The sequence below is a fragment of the Xenopus laevis genome, chromosome 1L (assembly GCF_017654675.1).
Source record: "Xenopus laevis strain J_2021 chromosome 1L, Xenopus_laevis_v10.1, whole genome shotgun sequence".
NCBI classification, from domain to species: domain Eukaryota; kingdom Metazoa; phylum Chordata; class Amphibia; order Anura; family Pipidae; genus Xenopus; species Xenopus laevis.
The window spans coordinates 187,664,924-187,686,349 of NC_054371.1; the positions used below are offsets into that span (position 1 = coordinate 187,664,924).

The 21,426-nt window shown below is 38.8% G+C and overlaps 1 protein-coding gene across 3 annotated transcripts in view; it reads left to right on the top strand.

The window, feature by feature from the left end:
* LOC108717348 (colorectal mutant cancer protein) overlaps nucleotides 1-21,426 on the top strand; it is a 210,800-nt gene that overhangs the window by 134,112 nt on the left and 55,262 nt on the right. For all 3 annotated transcript variants that reach the window (XM_018264340.2, XM_018264346.2, XM_018264355.2), the window contains 3 exons: nucleotides 121-263; nucleotides 3,751-3,914; nucleotides 5,984-6,190. In XM_018264340.2, the coding sequence (XP_018119829.1) occupies nucleotides 121-263; nucleotides 3,751-3,914; nucleotides 5,984-6,190 (514 nt within the window). The remainder of the gene's footprint in view (nucleotides 1-120; nucleotides 264-3,750; nucleotides 3,915-5,983; nucleotides 6,191-21,426) is intronic.

Genomic DNA, 21,426 nt, shown 5'->3' on the forward strand with positions numbered 1-21,426 from the left:
CCCTGCACACACTCTTTTTTTGTGGTGAAGGCTCTTAAATTATGGCCTGGGGCTGTATTTTCAGTTGGCTCTGTTAATCACCTCTTCTGCTCAGAAAATGTATTCTTTGATGCCTTGCAGGGAGGAGGATGAATATTCCGAGCTACGGTCAGAACACAGTCACAGCCAACTTGAAACCAATGACGACTCACGCAGTATGGACCAAGACCAAACCTCAGTGTCAGTTCAAGAAAATCAGTCCACTATGGTTTCTGTAGATATGGGTAAGTATTTACTTCTAGATAACTTTTAGATATTAAGGCACACAAGCATAAAAATGTCCTTTCTTATTTTGTATATACCACTCAAGTTTTAGTGAGTCATGTGACACAAAATATCAATCACTAAGCACTGATTAGACCCGACGACGTCTACGCACCTTTTTTTCATTTGAAATGTATTGATTTTAAAAGTAAATAAGTACAGTAAAAGGTTTGTGTGGTACAACTGCGGCATACTGTTTTTACACAGATTAAAGGCATCATAACCAATCACAGGTCAACTTTCTACACAGCAGGTCACATAAATCAGTTGGTACTTAGTGTCTGTGCTGAGTAACCTCTTTATTGTATGCCTGCTTCATCATGTGCCATAGTGAAGGAAGACAAGTTGGGGTAAGGGGGAGCAAGGATAGAGAAGAAAGAAAGCTAGAGTTTAGGTTCCATGCTTCTCATACAGGAGAGATTAATACACATTATGTTCTGTATAGAATAGCTTAGGTTGCGTCATTAGCTCTCTGGTGCAGGTTCTCTATCTAGGTGATGGGCCACAGAAACCGCTCTAGTTCTCTTTCATAGCTCCTGCCCATTAATTTATTTCTGATCAATATCATTGCTCTAAACCAATTTACTTATGAAATCAGTTTGTACAATCCTAGAATCCACAATTGTTTCCAGTTAGCTGCTAATAGGGATTTTGCTGCAGTAAGGATGTGAGTCCCTATCTTGTGAGATTATTTGGAGTGCATGGCTCTGATTTTCATACCTAGTTGGAAAGTTTGCAGAGCTGCTTGTATGGTGTAGTGCAGAACCTCGAATAGCAGAGTTCCTACTATCTTCCAGAATTCTTGGACCATGGTGCAGGCCCACCATGTATGTATGAAAGATCCTTGTTCCCCACACCCTCGAAAGCAAGTTGATAGGTCAGCTGATATGTAAGGAGGATGTAGTACAATCAAAATATGATTTTGTAGGCCCTTTCACCCACACATGAAAGGTATTTTCTAAGATATTGAGGTCTAGGTCCACCTCTGAATTTGTCATATATTGTTGTAGTATATCTGTGTTGTTTTGCGTATCATAGGAATATGTTTATGGCATATGGGTTCAAAATACGCAAGGGACTGGTTTGTTTTTAGCTTTGTATTCCACATAGTGTCTGATTTGTAAATAACAAAGAAAATGTGTGTGGAATGCTGTGATCCTCTTTACATTGCTGATATGATATTACTGGCTGATCAGAGATTAAGGTGGTAAGAGTGAGCATATTTACTGTTATCCAAGGTTGAAAATCCGTTGGGGTGCAGCCCGGTGGAAAATCTTTATTACTGAGAATGGTTCTATATCAGATATGAGTGGTGCTTAATTTTATTTTGATTGCTATTATGTTCCATAGGTTTAACACTTACAATGGGGCAGTGAAGTGATTTTCACTTTGGCTCCTCTGTTGGTATGTGTGTGACTACGCACCATTTATAAAGATATATTTTAGTTCATGGCTTGTTTAAATCAGTTAGTATAGGTATGGGTATATAGAATTTAATTAAAAGTAGAGAGGGGTGTGTGTATGGGGCTGGGTTTTCATTTGGAGGGGTTGAACTTGATGGACTTTGTCTTTTTTCAACCCGATTTAACTATGTAACTATGTAACTATAAGACTAATCTTCTATTATTAAGCCAAATCCAATACCACAAGCTACTTTAACAGAGCAGAGCTTTAACAGAACTCTCTGTACCAACTCCCAACATATACAGACACCATATTTTAACACCATATTTTAACCACTCAACATGTTCTCCAACTTCATAAATTTGTCATGAAAACCTCAAGCTCTCTGCAATAAATATTCATCTTGGATGTATGAAAAGCAGATTTCAGAGTTCTAATAACCATTAAGCAAATCTTAATCCGCTGCCATTTCTTTTTGCCTATAGCATAAAAGCCACATTCTCTAGGGAGATGATCAGTCCAATATTTAAAATATACCAGCAGTGCTACCTATCAGCTCACTGGCCACAAGATCATTATTCCATTTATTCTAGTATAGGCATCCAACATCTTTCTAATGCCATTTTACCTGCCTTTTTAAATACACCTCTTTTTTTTGTTTTTTTGTTTTTTACTTATACCAACCCCATTTTTATCACACGTACAACACAATAACTAAAATAAGGAAAATTCTCTTTAAATATTAAATACTTGAATATTTCTAATGATAACACTTAAATGAAAACAAAATAATCCTTAGTTATACATGTATTAGTTTGATGCACTGATGCATCCACAGTCAGAGTGAAATTGTCACTATATTGCATCACTAGGAAAGTTACATTTGCTTAAATGTCTTATCAAAGTGGCAGCCATGTTGCTTGCCGCGACTGAAAGGGCAAAGGTATGGCCACAAACTGCTGCATTTCTACACTACATAGTAAAGGCAGTGTGACAGCTTTGAGATGACCAATTAGCTTAATTGTAGAGTTCACAATGTTAATTAATTTACTTCAAAGAGAAAGGTGTAAAATCATTCAATTATCCAGTGGTACAGCAGTGAATGTATTTCAAAAGACATGTATGCTCAGAAGGATAGAGAAATTATACTTGCTTCACTTTACATTCAATTAATGTGGGTGGAAGTTCAAGTACATCTGCAGGCAAATCCTTCATCATTTCTTAAGGTAATGAAAAGGCTTTAGTTGAAATTTGGCCTGCACACATGTGTGGAGAACATCATCTTATTGTATTATGAGGACTGCTGAATGCAGAGAACACCAGAAAACCAGTATACAATCCCCTTCCCTAAAAATACCGTCCTTCCTATATATTTATCTTTTTCCCTATTAATAATATTTGGATTAACTGTTATTTTTACTGGCCGGGCTGGTAAACCCTAATGGGGGGAGGGGGGTTACCTGTACACTAGCAATCGAATTACCTTGCAAGGACAAACATGGTGTAGCTTCAGTTTCCCTATTTGCCCTGTTTAGCTCACGAAATGAAAATGAAAAGATGTTTTTTTGTGATTAAAATATGCAAAATGTATATATATATATTTTTTAACAAAGCTTTATTTAAATAAAGTACTCAGACATGGCCAAAATACAGGTTTTCACAGTAGTTGTATAGACTAGAGAGAGAGTTCTTGTAGACACAGATTATTTCGCATTTATGTATCTTCTGAAACATACAGGCAAAATGTTGCAGGATTTGCCAGCAGCCTTGTTGCAGTGATATTTGCTTCAAGAACAGTAATTTAATCATTTTTTGGATTTTTGAAGTGACCGGCGGAAATGCACCTATTAACCCACCCATAGATACTTCTTACAGTGTCATACTTTTAACAAACCTACAAAGTTATAGTATCCCAAATCAGAATGATTTAAGAAACTAATGTTAAACCAAACAATATTCTCTTTGACGTCTACATCTCATTGACAACTCTCTATGATGTATAAATCCTCAGTCGGCTCATTTGTCTCTCTGTTTTTGTATCAGACACATGCAGTGACCTGAACTCTGAGCTCCAGCGGGTGCTAACGGGCCTGGAGAACGTTGTATGTGGGAGAAAGAAGAGTAGCTGCAACTTGTCTGTCGCAGATGTGGACCGACACATTGAACAGCTCACCTCTGCCAGCGAACACTGTGACCTCGCCATCAAGGTGACAAGCTGCTCACTTCTTCTTATAGCAACTGCCAGCCCTCTGCATAACTGTCAGCATCACAAACACCTGGCAAACATGTGTCACCCAAGCAAACAACCCATTGTATATAAATTGAACCTATATACCCATGTGCTGACTAGCTTAAAGTATGGGCGTTCTTATACTGGTCTGTTAACAACCCAACTTTTTAAAGTATTTTACTTAACATTCAAGCAATCTATAGTGAATATAAAATGCTTTCTTTGATGTAAAAGTTATGTTTCATTGCACTTTGTGTATCTCCCTGTATGTTTGGAGGCAGTTTTATTCTGTTGCTTGTACGGCTGTCCTTTTTGTGTCAGGCCTGTTTACAGTTGAGCTATAGACAATGCATATTGATTACTTTATCAAACACGATTTTCCAGCAAGTGTTTGTTTTAAATACAAATATATATACATATATAACTGTGCCTGGGTGCAAGATCAAATAAATCTCTATACCTCCAACAAAATCCGCACTCACAGGACTTAAGATTAAAAAACAAATAAGAGCTACAGGCTGACGTTTCTGCCTCCTTCAAAGCCCTTTTTCAAAGTGAGAAAGGCCTTGGATGGGCCCGAAATGTCAGCCTGTAGCTCTTAAATAAATGGATATATATATATAAATATTTTTGTTTTTAGAAATGATGCTGAAGTGAGGGTTTTATGCAAATTCATATATGACATTTTCATTCTTACAGTGTTACTAGGCATAGAATAGTAATATTTGCATCTCCTGTAAGGTCAGTGGTGCATGGCGGTTGCAATGATCACAGACACAGTACTGGGAATCAATCTCCGTCACTTTCCCCTGACTGCATTTCATGTTTAGGTCAAACTTGACACTCAAGGGGGCACATTTACTAAAGGGCAAATTGTGGATGTTTCGAGAAAATTGGCAAAAACAAACTATGTCGCCACGACATTGCCTATTTACTAAATGGCAAAGTGAACAATTCACAAGCGAAAAACCTCAGCCCTAGAGAACTTTTGTGCCGTTTCGCCAGTGAATTTTTGCCAGTGAAATTGCTCTATCGAAAATCCGGTAATTTATCAAAGTGCGAACCCTACCTTTTAGCTAAAGTGTATTTCACCAGGTTCAGGCTGGCGAACTCCCATTATAAATAGATAGAGCAGCCACCTTTACATTGAAATCAACATTTCCCTTTCCATGCTACTTGTGTCCATGGCGAAAATTCGTCAGAGAAAATTCTCTAAAGAATTTTCCCTTCTACTATTGTATGGGGAAATATACTGGCAAATTTCCACAGAGAATTTTCACCAGGAGATAATTCACCACAATTCTAGATAGTGAATTTTAGTGAATATGGAGACGTGTTGTGAAAATACACCTGGCGAAGTGAGGCAAACTGGTGAAGTTAGGTGAAGGGAAAATTCACACTTTAGTAAATGTGCCCCAAGGTGTACTGTTTACATTTGAGTAGAGATTGATGTCATAGTTGTATAATTACTACAGCTATATATGGACTCAATGTAGTGTCGCTAAATAATGTTAGTCTGCCTTACCCTGATGAGACATATTAAGGTGAAGCTGTATTACTGATGTGCCATAATTAGAGCAGAAAAAATGGCACAGACACTAGGATTTTTCTTGGTAGTCCAAAGAGGACCTTATATGTTTTATTAGCTGATTGCAATGAAAAACACACAAGCTTTCTGGGAAAGACTGCATTTTCAGATGTGCTTTTCTTTGCACTTAGCTAATAAAACGTGTAAGTCTCTATTAACCCTCCAAGAACAATCTGTGTGCCTGTGCTACAGTACGAAATGATGGAGCAGATTAGTAGTAGACTTCGGCTTCGAGGGTGAGTTGAGGTTCATTTCTTTGTGATGTAAGTCAGAGTGTGCACAAGAAAGCATTTTATTATGAAGCCTGAAACAGCAGCAATTTGCTTTTCTTTATATTGTTTTGCTTTGTTCACAATTCCAAGGTTTTGAAACAATAACCACAATAAATACATTGTTTGCATATATCTTACAGCATTCTAGAGATTCCCATGCATTAACGGTCTTTATGTATTTTGCAGACCGTAGAAGAGATAGAAGGAGTTCTGGGACGGGATTTGTACCCTAACATTGCAGAGGAAAGATCACGTTGGGAGAAAGAGCTGGCAGGCCTCCGAGAAGAGAATGAGAGCCTCACGGCAATGCTGTGCAGCAAAGAGGAAGATTTCAACAGGACCAAAGCTACAATGAATGCTATTCGTGAAGAGAGGGATAGGCTACGCAGGAGGGTAAAGCCAATATCCTCTTATCCTTATGAATAGTTAATGTAATCTATGGCATGTCTCTGTAGATAGCTATGTATGACGTCTATGGCAATATTGTGTCAACAGATCAGTAGTTGATAAATACATATATTTATCAAATATATTTTATAATTATTTAGAACATATGAATACTAGTACTACTGTTTCTGAAAGATACTGTATACGCCTGGCTATATAAACTCTGTTATCATTCTACAAGCCTTTGAATTATTGTGGATTCAGTCAGAGTATTGACTTTGCTAATCCATTAAAAGGCAGCTGGAAATAGTTTATTTTTGTGCAGTAGAAAGTTCTCCAGACTAGTGCATTTTTTTCTTGTCCTTTAAGATGATGTCGTGGGTTGGGTTCTTTAAAATTAACTTGCCTTATCGATTATTGATTCCTGAAATTGTGTTATCATCACTTTGCATGATCATCTTACATTCTGTCTGAGCAGTTAATCAGATCACATTTTTATTCCTGGCATGCAGTTAAAGTGATACTATAACTGCATAAAGTGTTTTTTTTTCTTTGTTCTTTAAACATATAAATGTGTATATATTTATAAAATGTATAATGAAACCATAGAATTCTTAATGAATCAAATGAAAATTGAGCATAGGACTGGCCAGATATGGGATGACTTTGATGTAGTTGGCCAGCTTAAATATATTGCAATATATGGACAAACAATCCCTGTTTTGTTTAAAGGGTAAGGCATTTTTCAGTAGCAGTATGCACAAAATGTCTTTGTCTTAAATATATTGATAATGGGTTGAGTGCAGAGGAATCTTGTATTTGTCTATATATATATATATATATATATATATATATATATATATTCATATTTTTGACAACATTATTTGCTCTTTGGACTTGCTGCATACACTGTAATGGGTGTTTAATAACATATATAATGGCATCATAAAGGCAAACTTAACTCAGTTTTATAATTATTAGGTGTTGGATGCACGCAGAGCCTTTTCCTCTGTAAGCAACCAACAGAGTTTAATGGTCTTTCTCACTGCTTATGTTAGCGAACACTCACTTAAAATTAATTGAAGTTTATTCCAGCAATGGGAAACAAATTCATCAGGGTATATTTTACTAAGCTCTGGTTTGTGTGTGACTGCAGTTGTGCAACTCCCAGCATCCTCTGAGAATGACAATAGGAAGCCTGTTGCTGTTGCAGGGAAGCTCAAGCATTTCAGACCTATTAAACGTAACTCAATTTCACCTTTGTCCCTTTGTACCAGAGGGGTCCTGAATACACCCCCTCAAGAGGCCCATCATGTTTTACTGGCAGCAAGGGCAGTCCCTGCCTGTGAATGAACCTGCTAACAGAACAAACATGGTGTGGTTACTTTAAGAAAGCTTTGTTTTGGTGAGAATAGTGCAGGAGGGAGCTGGGGAAAGTAGCGACAGAGGCTTTATCTGCCGAAGCTGCTGAGAAATAGAGACAATAATCGACATTTTTATTTTAAAAAAAGGCACGTAACATGGACTGCTGCTTCGCCTAACATACGCTGTCTCTGCCAAGTGATATTGATTGTTCTGCTGCTGCCATCAGTTAATTTGCTGCCTGAATGCAGAATGTTTCATTGCATTATGCTACACTAGTTCTGATTTGTGATAGCCTGACAGATTGCTGTGATTGTCTAAAGTGCAGCACAGGTCATGTGAAACCTACACCGGCGTATCATGTGCACCTATTCTCTACCTTATTCCCTGCCTGCTCTACTTATGCCATTGCACTTTGTCCTCATGCATCAATGTGAGGGGAGAGCTTTGTGTGTGAGGGGGGTGGGAGGCTGCTATTAGGAATAGTCTCCTGGAATGCCACTTATTTTAGTATTTAAGTTTTAACTGCAGGTATGGGACTTGTTTTCCAGAATGCTCGGGACCTGGAGTTTTCCACATAACGGATCTTTCCATAATTTGGATTTTCATACCATAAATCTACTAGAAAATCATTAAATAAACCCAATAGGCTGTTGTTCCTTCCAATAAGGATTAATTATAGTTTAGTTTGGATGAAGTAAAAGGTGCTGTTTTATCATTACAGAGAAAAAGGAAATCATTTTCAAAAATCTGGATTATTTGGATAAAATGGAGTCTATGAGAGACAGCCTTTCCGTAATTTGGAACATTCAGGATAATGGGTTTCTGATAACGGGCCCATAGTTTCTTACCCGAAGACTCTACATTAAATGCTTGATTCTAATTGATTTTGATTATTAGTCGTAGATTTTATACCATGTGCATGCATCTTGAGCATGACAGGGACGATAGGTAGGCAGGGTAGGTAGTAGTAAGTAGGAATGCACCAAATCCAGGATTCGGTTGGTTCGGGGTTCGGCCACGATTCCGTCTTTTTCATCAGGATTCGAATTCAGGTGAATCCTTGTGCCTGGCTGAACCAAATCCAGATTTGTATATGCAAATTAGGGGCAGGAAGGGAAATCGCATACCTTTTTGTCATAAAACAAGGAAGTAAAAAAAAAATTCCCACTTTTTCCCTTCTTGTCCCTAATTTGCATATGCAAATTAGGATTCAGATTCAGTTCGGTATTCTGCCGAATCATTCTTGAAGGATTCGGCCGAATCCCAAATAATGGATTCGGTGCATCCCTAGTAGTAAGGGAAGTCAATGGTTTGAATACTCCAAACCTGACTCTCTTAGGGGCTTAAAGGAACAGTATCGTCAAAAAATAAAAGTGTTTTAAAATAATGAAAATATCATGCTGTGTTGCCCTGCACTGGTAAAACTGCTGTGTTTGCTTAAGAAACACTACTATTGTTTATATAAATAAGCTGCTGTGTAGCAATGGGGGCAGCCATTCAAAGGAAAAAAAGCTCAAGTTACACAGCAGATAGCAAATAAGCTCTGTCTGTCTAATGGTGTTATCTGTTATCCATTAGTTAACCTGTGCCATATAGCCGTTTTTCAATTTCCGCCATTGCTCCACAGCAGCTTGTTTATATGAACTACAGTAGTGTTTCTGAAGCAAATAGATCAGTTTTACCAGTGCAGGGCAACACTACATGATATTTTCTTTAAAACACTTACATTTTTTGGTGTTACTGTTCCTTTAACAGATTCAGCTTTCCTACTCTCTTAATAATTCTTGTATGTCCCTTGGTTTGTGGTTACTAGTTCACATTGAGTGAGGCCCAGCATGGAATACAAAGAAAGCAGAATAGAAGGGTCAGGGGTATGGTGCAACATGGGGTATACAACTGCCACACTGCTGACCCTAAATCACAGTTTGGAAGGGTTATCTTGGTGCAGGCAGCTTGAGCCACTGCATAAGAGCTGAGTTGCAATATGTTTGTAACTGTTTGTCAGCTGTGCAGGTTTTAAGCATAAACTAGTTTTTTTTATTAAACCATTGCTAATCATATTATTACTGATGGGTTATTGTCAATTCTTCAATATGGAGAGTATGGCTGTTTGTGGGGAAGTGGCTAATTGATGCCTTATGTTCTTTGAGTCTTTCTTTAATTTTTCCTGATGTCTGCACTTTCCCACATGGACACTTTCGTATGTGAAGCAGTGAAATGCAGCACAGGTGGCCTAATGTTTCACTCCTATCTTGTACCCTTTATTCAGGTGATATATATTGTGATATTGTAATTATAACAGAGCAGCACAGACCATTTAGGCATGAGGATATACCTAACTGTGTGTTTCCTAACTATGGAAAATGGTTTGAAATCAGTTTTTTCTTTACGTTATGCGTTGCGTATCATATCCTTAATGGGTTTTCCTCTTTTATATCACAAGAATTTGATTGCAAACATTACTCAGTACTTTGTGCGCAAAATTGGCCAGTATTTTTCAGTGATGGCCTCAACCTAATGTCTAGAGTTTGACCTGTTTTGCCAGTATTTATTGAAACTGTATATGAAATAGGGCCTCATGGGAGTCCTATACCACCTGAGCCCCCCTGCAGCCGCAGGGTCTGCTTCCTCTGTAGTTACGCCCCCAGAGTCACGAGTGGGACCCTATCACTTCGCATCACATTTGTTTGTTTGTTTTTTAACAGAGATTATTAAAAAAAAAATTCTATCCAGATCCTGTGGGGCACAGCTCTTTTCCATGAACCTGACATTCAATGTTTCAGTTGATTAATCATACCCATCACTACTGGATGATACTCTCCTTTCTCATGAAGTTAAAAATCTAGCAATCTACCATATAAATACACTAGCACATTAGGCAGAATAGCCAACTTTATTATCTATTAACTATGATTGATTAATATTGATACCGCACACACACACATTGTTTATATACACTGTATAAGATCATGCTAAATGTCTCCTAATGCTACAGGTATGGGACCTGTTATCCAGAATGCTCTGGACCTGGGGTTTTCCAGATAAAGGATGTTTTCCACAATTTGGATCTGCTATGCTAAAAAATCATGTAAACATGAAATAATATAGAATGGTTTTGCTTCCAATAAGGATTAATTATATCTTAGTTTGGATTAAGTACAAGCTACTGTTTTATTATTACAGAGAAAAAATGGAATCATCTTTAAAAATTTGAATTATTTAATTATAATGGAGTCTATGGGAGACATCCTTTCCATAATTCAGAGCTTTCTGGATAACTGGTTTCCGGATAATGGATCCTATACCTGTACTATCATGAACAGTGTGGCCCTGCTTTTCATCAATCTCTCCGGATCTCTTCCTCTCTCTATTGGCCTAACTTCAGCAGCTTTTATTATCAAAGTGAAGCTGAGTCAAACTAAGGCTAAACAGGTTGGAAGAAAGGGAATATAAACGTTGCCTTGGCATTTGATAAACAAAGCAGAAAAGTGAAAGTTGAGCTAGTAGAATTGTCTTTTGCTTAGAAAAAAGGTAGGAGCAGGTTGTAAGGCACAGGTAGCATTTCAGTTACAGTTACAGAAGAAAAATATGCAAATACATTGTCTTAATTTAAATGAGTGTGCTGATAAATATACATGTATGTACCTTATATAGCTCTCCTTGTAGTATCACCGGTTGCTTTTTAACAGTTTCGGCTAATGTCATGGCTCAAATAAGAACTTTGTTGTTTGTTCCTTGACTGTCATCTTGGGAGGCTACCCCACTGCCAGCTTTTGCTGCTGCTGCGGCGGCTGTTTCATGTGGCTTTTGACTCACCCCAGGTCTAAACTGTTCTGATCTGTGCCTATTAGCTAAGATGGGAAACACCTTTTCATAAGGGCAATGGTTAATATTCATTTGTGTTGACAGGAAATGGCCTCAGGTGAGTGGCACAGATGGTGAGTAGCAATGCAGATTGACTATTGTTTTCATAGGATGTTGTCTTTCAAGCTGAGTAATATTGTACATCATACAGAATGTTCATAATGTTCAAAATAATGTAGTTTTTTTAATCTAATCCTTGCAGTGTGGGGGGGGGTCTATATTGCTTTAACTGAATCTCACCTTGCAACCATTCCTAGTCACAGTTAGGATGGGAGGAGGTATTTATTAATGACTTAAATGGACACCTTCATCAAAAAAATTATCCCCTTTTAGAATAATACTATTTTTTAAATCAAACTTTGTAAGTGTTCTCTTGGTTTTAGTTACATTAGAGGTTCAGATTTCATGTATTTATACCTCTCATTGGCACGTCAGCCACATGCATTCCAAGCAGTAGTGTAGTAATTGTTTTTGAGCCATTCAGATTAAGGGTATTTGATTTATTTTGTCCCATGAGACACCCTGATTACTGGGAATATATCAAAAATACCAGACTTCTGTTGTTTGCCAATAAATTGAGAAACTTGCCTCATGCAGCAACGCCCACTGGTTACCAATGGTGGCAATAATGCGGCTCTTGGTAACTTCAAAAGCAGAATTTCTGGATTCTCAAACTAATTACACTCTTTGCTCTAGCATTGTAGACCCCCTCGGAAGCCACAAAGGTGAGTGGGGGGGGGGGGGCGGCAGCAGCATGCCAGGGGGGCTGGGATTGCCCCTACCTGTGAGAATAAGGAAGAAGCAGAGAGATTATTGCTAAGTGGTGCTTGCTGAGAAGTACCCAGGGCCATTGAAGTTTTCTGCTAATAGGAGCACTGGCCTGGGGTATCAGTTAAGTGATTATAACATTTGTTAACCCCCCTGATTGAACCTTACCTTCTCCTTTAAGAAGTCTGGCTTAATGGGGATAATAGTAAATAATATGAAGGGAGCTGTTTTGGTGAGGAACAAAGAAAATGTTCTTATATGTAAGGGATCAGAACTGAACTGAAAGTGGTCTAATAAGTATTATTGTATTTACTAGATATATTACAGGCTACAGCCTGTACTATATCTAGTAAATACAGTTATATTTATTTACTAGCATCAGTTCAGTTCTGATCCCTTTCCTGTCGGCAGGCAGTAGCCTCCTCTCCGTTCCTTATTAAATCAGCTTGGAGTGAACAAACTTCGGTTCATCGTAGGGCAGAAATCAGCCAGCGGTTTTCTGCCCCCGTGTGGCCCTAGCCTTATGGTGTTTTTTTCCATCCATTGTCTCTCTTGGTTAAATACAGCAGGATACCTACAGCATAAAGATCTTTACAGTAACGTGTTGTGGCATATTTCCTTTACTGACAGATAAGATATACTTGTTGGTTCCAGGCATTATTTGCATGTGTTTTAGAATTGATCTTAGTTTGTGTTTGTGAAAATTGCATGTCCAATATGTAGCCCTATATCACTGCAGAGCCACATGTAGGACCTGCCCTAAAAGCTACAAGAATACTCACCATTATACATCCCTGCAGGCATTATTCCTCATTATGTGTGCCAACACACTGAGTTGAATGAGGTGTCCTATATTCCAGTCTTGTTCAACAGCTTTTTATTGAATTTGAAATAAAAGGACACAGACCTGAAAATCAAACATTCCATGAGTCATTTCTTTTACAAGGAAGTATTTGAAGGGAAAGCATCACAAAGCACATAAGTGTTCTTATCAATGGTGAAAAGCACCAAAACTACCTCCTAATTCCATAATTATCTTAGTAACCAGCTGGAGTCCGGAGATCAAATCAAGCACTGCATATCTTATTTTTATTATCTCAACTTGATGCCAACTAGAATGGCAACATAAAGTGATGTGGGAATTCAGCAGCAGAAAAATAGCACATGTGACCCCCCCACAGGAAAGCCTGCTGTGATTGCTTATTGTGTGTAAGCTTTTAAAGGTATCACTACACCTTCAGCGTTGTTCTCCCCGTCTCCTTGCGCCTGCACGTATATGCGCATATACGCAAATTCAAGACGTGCGCATGTAAGTGCAGGCGCAAGGAGATAGGGAATACGATGCGGAGTTGACGGAGAAGGGAAACAACTTACTCGAATGCGGCTGGGCGACATGCCGCCTCTAAATTTCTGCCGCCCTAGGCACGGGCCTTTGTGGCCTTGCCACAAATCCGGGCCTGGATAGGTTTCCCAGTCTCCTGCTCTGTTCTGCCTACCCTGTGCTCCCTGTGTGTAATGCTCTGCCTGCCCTATGCTCCCTGTGTGTGCCATACTCTGCCTGTCCTATATTCCCTGTGTGTTCCCCACTCTGCCTGCCTGACGTGTTGCCTCCCACTGTTAACACTGTTAACCCTGTTAGGGGTAATATTGCTCAACATCCATTGTATATAGTATTCAATAAAACATAAAATTCACAACAGAGACATTCTCAATGTAAACCTAAACATAACATCTAAAATCCATTAAATGACTCAAGGATTAAAGTATTGGGTTAATTTCTTATTCCATCCATTTACTACCACCTTGTTGAGCTAATTAGGCACTTAACTCAAAATGTTACTAGATTAAATGTTACCATTCTCCATACCTCCCAACTGTCCCTTTTTCGGAGGGACAGTCCCTCTTTTGACAGCTCAACCCGCAGTCCCTCATTTGTACTGGAAAGTCCCTCTTTTCTCTGCACTGAACAGCCAGAAAAAGAAACAAAGTTTCTCACTTAATTGGCTTTTAGCAGAGAGCCTAGAACAGCTAACAGGTGCAAATAAGATACTTTGTAACAATTTTGAGACACAAAAACACAGTTTAGATAAGGAGAAATATTTTCAAACTTTCATAACCTGCCAAATTTTGTAAAACAAACATGGTAATTAGGGGGTGTGGCCACATAAAGGGTGTGGTCCAAAAAATTGCTGCGCTACTTGCGGGGAAAATTTTTTTGTCCCTCTTTTTACTTCCAAAATGTTGGGAGGTATGATTCTCTGCCTGCCCTACACTCCCTGTGTGTGCCATACTCTGCCTGCCCTATGCTCACTGTGTGTGTCATACTCTGCCTGCTCTATTCTCCCTGTGTGTGCCAAACTCTGCCTGCCCTATGCTCCCTGTGTGTTCCCCACTCTGCCTGCCCTATGATCCATGGCTGTACCATACTATGCCTGCCCTATGTTCCTTGTGTGTGTCATACTCTACCTGCCCTATTCTCCCTGTTTGTGCCAAACTCTGTCTGCCCTATGCTGCCTGTGTGTGTCATACTCTGCCTGTGTTTTGGCCAACCATTTGGTTTTTTGGTGTGATTCCACAATTAATGTGGACATGGTCTTCTATTCTTGGGTTCTATTCAAAGTTAAAAATCAATATTTATATTAAATAGAAAATTTAAAAAAGTAGGCATACAGACCTATTGATGTTCCGCCTTACGCGTTTCATACCCACTGGTACTTAATCATAGGCACTGTGCTTAGAACTCTCTGGAGTAGAAATTTTGAAAAATCCATTCTACCCCAATCCAAAAATAGTTCTATCCTGGACACAGTTTATTATTTTTAATGCTTTATTAAAAAATTTTGATTTTTAACTTTGAATAGAACTCTCTGGAGTATAATTTTCGAAAAACACGATATTTGGGCCCTTGTGGACTGGGGGCTATATTCCAAGAGACTTTGGCTCTTGAGACTGGCTTTATAGATTGCAGCTCTTAAGCGTTATTACTATTAGAATGGATTTTTCACTTAAAATGTTTTAGTGTTCCTTTCAATTTTTAATTATTGTAGCATGTTAGGGACAAGGCCTACTTATTAACATATCTAAGATCAGCAGCCCTTCAGATATTGTTAAACTATAAACCCAAACATTCTGCCTAAAGGCTGAAAAGCACCACTATTGGCCAGGCTGGTTAGTTGATCAAACCACACAAAATTTGCTCTGTGTGTCTCAAACATCCAGCTCAGGAAACCATATGCTCTGTTAGTACCTTGTGCATTGGATGATGTATTACTTTATGAGAAAGACTAGATTCAGCGACCTGTATCAGATACGTAAACATGCACACTTTTTCCCCAAATCAGTAGTGATAAGAGGAGAAGTAAAAGAGCTGATCGGATCAATAGGCCGTTCCATTCAGCTTGCGTCTGTAATCAAACAAAGTGCTCTCAATAGGTTTTTTTTTTCTTGCAGATTTAATTAAATTAGGTGTTTAATGCTTTCTGTTAACAGATTGTGCTGGTGTGTGGCGTACTGGCTACGGAGCCTTATGCTTTGCACTGTCTCTCCATGCTCATGGCTCATTAATGGCTGATGTAATCACGAGCTTGCATAGGGAACATGCAGACACACAAACCATTTGCTATATGCCTCCCATTCTGTAATTACTCGGCTGGGATTGAGTCTCTTCTGTAGTCGGGACATAAAATAACTTCTGGATTTATTCTGCCGAAGTCATATAGCAAACAATAATCCCAAATGTTTATCTCCAGATTGTTTTTGAGAAGCAAAACCATGGCTCTGATTTGCTAAAGGCCTGATTCATCTTTTTGGTCAAGGCAGATGGAAAACTATAGAAATATAAAATGGCTGCACATTGATTGGCCAGTATTTGCTAAAACACTTATGATAATCTGCTGATCTTTCCAAGGGCCATTCAAGGGAGGCATTACTGATGTCAATTGCTGGGATTAGGCCAGTTTGGACAACAAACACACCAGCAATCACTGCTCTACAATACTTTGGAGTACAGCCAATTTAAGTTGGGTCAGCAATGATAAACTGGAAGGGTTGCACCCTCGCGTTTACATTTAAATACAAAGTAAAGCCTTCTGTTTTGGATTTCATTTGGCAAATTTGGAACAGTGAATCCTGGAGCCACACTTTTGCTTGAAAACAGCTGCACTTTATATAATTTACCTATTTAATCGGTGTACAGTTTTGCCCAAGGCCTTTTTTAGCTCCTCTGAGGGGAGCACTGCATTGATCAGAGCATGACAGCTGCTGTCCGAGAGGACTTTGGCAATCTAAAGGGCTTGTGAGCCATTTCCCAAAGACATGAAATTAGTGGCAAGGAAAATGCATTGCAATATAAAGACAGATTAAAAAAGCAGATTCAAAGTACTAGCAAAGGGCTGGTAGGGGCTGTAAGGATAGTATGTTGGGATGCTATAGATGCTTTATTTTTCTTGACAGAGAATGAACAGGTTTTCAACAATCGCATAATAATGGGACCCTAGGAAAATTGAGTTGGCCCCGTCTGACAGGATTTTGAACATGCCCAAAAGATATCTGGTCAACAATTGTACAGGTGTTAGTTAAGCAGATGGCAGAACTCTGTCTGAAGGGTCCAAGTAGACTAACCTTTTAAAAATGTATAAAGGCAATCAGCTTCAAGGTGTTTATCTAGAGGAGATTTCCAAAAGGTCTCATTTTCCTGTAATCCCTGGAACCTTTGCAGCAACGCCATTATGCAAGAATCTTTCACTGTATGCTCCACCTAGTGGCAGAATGGAGAATCTGCCAATAAATGATTTGTGGGCTGTGTTAAATAAATATATATACACACATGGATAAAAATACATTAGTATGAAGGAAAATAATCTGTACAAAGTTTATTGTGGCCCTTTAACAAACGTTATTTGCTTTGCATACCTCCCAACTGTCCCGTTTTGAGCGGGACAGTCCCGCTTTTGACAGCTCAACCCGAATTTATACTGATAAGTCCCGAGATTCTCTTTGATCTGCTGCACTGAACAGCCAGAAACAGGGTCTTGGCAGACAGCCCAGAATACATACTTTTGTAACAGTTTGATAAGATAAGAATGAAGACTCACAGTTTAAAGGGCAATTCTCCTTAATTTGCAAAACTGTAATAACATAAAAAAACACAGAAATGTGTTCAAACTTTCATAACCTGCCAAAATATGTAAAGTGAACATGGTAATTAGGGGGTGTGGCCACTCGCAACAAATCTTTTTGTCCCTCTTTCTGTTTCCAAAATGTTGAGCGGTATGGCTTTATTTGATTGGATCAGCAGTTGCTATAATTGGATGGCGGGACATGAAGTAGCTCATGAATTGGGGGAGAGAGTGATAGAGTGACTGATGGATGTGAGGAGACAGAAGCTGATATACAGTGGCAGAGAGGGGCCAAGACTGTTGGACAAAAGAGATAGAAGATGAAGGTAGCAGAACTTGTACTGGGGAGTATAAATGTGGTGCTTATTCCTTTCATAGAGCTTGGCTAAAGTGCCTTCTTCCCTTCTGCACTGAAATGGAACCTGACTCCAGATTATTATATTCAAATGCAGTGTCTATAATGTTTTCCTTTGCATTTCCAAGATACAAATTATTACTTTAACATTGTTTGCCTACAACATTATTTCTGAGGAGGAAATTAAAACGATGCGGTAGTTTGCAGTAAACTATAAATATGGTTTTATTAGTGACAAATCAAATGGCTGAGCCTGGTGTTGACTCTGATAAGTATATTCAGCCTCATTAAAAAAAAGGGACTGATAATTTAAACAATTGAGGCTTGAGAGCTGTAGTTTTGCCTAGTTATGGCTGATGGGCAGCTCGAAGACCATTAATGGAAAAAATTGATTTTCTAATGCACATGAGCCAATACCTGTAAAATAGAATACACCCATTTTGAGACTCTTTATACCTACTGTACTTCAAATCTTCAAAAAAAAAGGTCAGTAAAAAATGAATGTTTTATATATATATATATATATATAAAAAAAAACAAAAAAAAACAAGAGGGTGAAGGCTTATTATATGCAGGTCATATGACTCTGATATTCTCATATTTTACAACAGAGGGCACATTACACCAATCAAGTGACACCAATTAACATCACTAGGTACTGATTATAACTGATAACATCTCTAAGATCCTTTGTAAGGATCTAATTTACAATTCTTGTGTATTATATCATTATAAAAAGTGCCTAGCAATTAAGTTATAACTGGTGATTTGTGCATCACATTCCCTACCTTACTAAAGGGAATGTAAACACTACGTTAAAAAGGAAGAAATAGAAGTCACTTTCGTTTTTCATGATCTTCAACCTCATGCCTTAATATAAGGGATGCACCGAATCCAGGATTTGGTTCTGGGTTGAGCCAGTATTTGGCCTTTCAGCAGGATTTAGATTTAAGGCCCCTATACACGGGCCGATAAAAGCTGCTGTCAGACCAAGTCGGCAGCTTATCGGCCCGTGTGTAGAGCCCCCTGACGGGTTTTCCCGATCAATCTCTGTACGAAAGTCGATCAGGTGCAGATCGGGCAGGTTAGAAAATCCCCTCGGATCGCGGCCGCATCTTTTCGTTGATGCAGTCCGCCCGTTTGGCCTCCTCCGATCGTTGGGCCCTAAGACCCACGATCGGATGAGCACGATATCGCCCACTTCAATGTTCGGTTCTGGATATGGCCGGGTCATGGAAAGTCTAGTATGTTTTTCTTTGTACAGGCATGGGAGACTGTCACAGACCTTCCGATGACTGATTCTGTTTGAATGTTTTGCTATAAACCTTGGATAGAAGCAGTGTCCCATGTTGCCGGATTTCACATCAGCACAAAGGTTTTTAGGGTGTCCCTTTAAATGGATAAATTGAATCCATGTAATGGTCTTGCAGTGCATAGGTTAAAAAAAATCCCTGCTTAGGAGCATGTATTGCTGAAGCAACTTGGCATCCATAAGATTGTGAATGACTCCAAAACAGATTATTTGTAATATAATAACTATGCAGTAACCTCAGGTGTTTTGAGATTTATTGTCATTGAAAAATCATAGTTTAAAAAAAGTCTGTAAACACCATGCTATATGTAACATTTAGAATTTAGGAAAAGCACAAAGGAATCTCTTTCTTACTCCAGTTTTATTTGGGGGGGGGGAGAAGCTAATGAATCAAGCAGATACAGTAATGAAATCCAGCTGACAGAAACACTTGGTCACAGTTAAGAGAAATGTGATCTTCCAGCCAACACAGAGCCCACAGGATTGTCTGTGAGAATAATTAAATGGCAAACAGGCAGAATGATTGCTTTTTCATGAATGGAGACCCTTCGCTTGGATTATGTGAGGATGAGGGATTTTAACATCAGTGAAAACCCCAGACCCAAAAAAAATAAGGTGTCAAAGGTTTTTTGCTTAAATTGCTGCCCGATAGGCAAGATTTATTCTGTGCAGTAAAACCCCGTTTCCCACACATCCGTAAGGTGCAAAAGCCCCACTGAAATGAAATCAACATTTTGCTTGTTCAGGTTAGAAGGCAGTGAATTCTGCTGTGAATTGTGCCAAGATGAAAGGCAGAATGTAAAGCAAGGTCTCTCATTGCATTTCGATATTTCTGCATCTGTCAGTGGCTTTCATTAACTGAGCCCTTTCTAGCTAGTGTATTTATATTTATTGGCCTGTTTTCCATTTGTTCATGGAAACATGAAGCAGTGCCAGCTTCAGGAAGAACATGGTTTATTGCACCTACCTATTAACGTCCACTTTTAGAGGTTTTCATTTCTTGGCCATGATCCATTACTTATGAGATTAGAGTGAATTCAGCTTGTCATCAGTCACGGATCCTTGGGCTGAGATTTTCTGGTTGCCTGCCAGTCTCTTATCACAAGGGCTCATGTGATGAAAGGTGAAGGCACAACACAAGCACAAAGTCTCAGGATGCAACATTTTCAGCCAATGATTGAAACCTCACTAATTATCACAGGATGCTGCTGAAATCTTAGTCTCTCCATCTTCTTATCAATGTTTTATCAGTCTGTGTGCAGCCCTAATTCCAAATATTTCCAATGTTAGACCTTTGCACAAAGCTGTGCATCATTATAATTCACAGATATCATAAACTGATAATTATTTATATGAACAAGAAAACAGCACATAGAAACGATATCCCCATTTCTCCAATAGTTCTATGTGTACCATTTCCACCTGTGCCAGTGCAACAATGATGGGGAACGCCAGAGGTCCCAACTTTCTATTGCAGGTATTACGTTTTCTGGAAAAAGGCAGTTTATCTGGCAATGCACATATAAACATAAAATGAGCCAGGAGGTTGTACTCTTTTTAAATATAACAGGAGCTTATTCTGTTTATTTATTTCTGCTTGTACCTATTATTTCAGTTGCTTCAGAATTACTGGAGCCAGACATGCATTGAGAACGATATTTTAAAAAAGAGGAGGAATGCGGAACTATTTCCCTCTCTGCATGTGGCACCAAGAGATGCTTCAAGCCTCCTTTTTTTTCAATTTGTTTTTAATTGAGTTTATCATATTCAAACAGAAAAACAAAAGCAAGTATGTGAACTTGAAACAAAGCGATTTACAACAGTCTCAGTGTTCAAGCCTCCTTTTAGTTGTATATTTTTGCCCTCCACTATTTGAAGCATGCACTTATTCAGTGGCATCAAACACAAGGACACAATTCTCACTTCCTAATGTAGTGTAATGCTCATTTACTACTCATTTACTAATGCACCTTGATTTTGCAGCACATCATTGTGGCAGCGCACATAGAGGCAGAGTTACACTTTCTAAATGGGTAGAGCTAATTTCCGTTCACTGAACGACAATGTGACAATAACAGCCTTAGCTTGCAATTCACTTGCCACAAGTGATGCAGGAACCCTGGAATTACTGTTATATCCTGGGTGCTGGTTATTGTAGGGTTCCTAGTGTCAGCAGGTATCCTTGCACACTATTAATCAGAGCTGGTTTGTGCAGTACACAAGCACAAGTACATGGAATGGCAATTATCGTATTTATGTGCAATTACCTTTGGTTTATCCTAAGCTTGATGGCAAATGGGCATTTGTGATCGGTGCAGTCCAACAAGGGAGAACTACAGTCGTTTCTGCAGATAGTCCCTACCTGTTCAAGGAAACACTTTGAGTAAGACAGATGTTTGTCAGATAGATGGTATCAAGCAAAAGTGTGCAGCATTCATGAACAATAGCTACCAACTCCCAT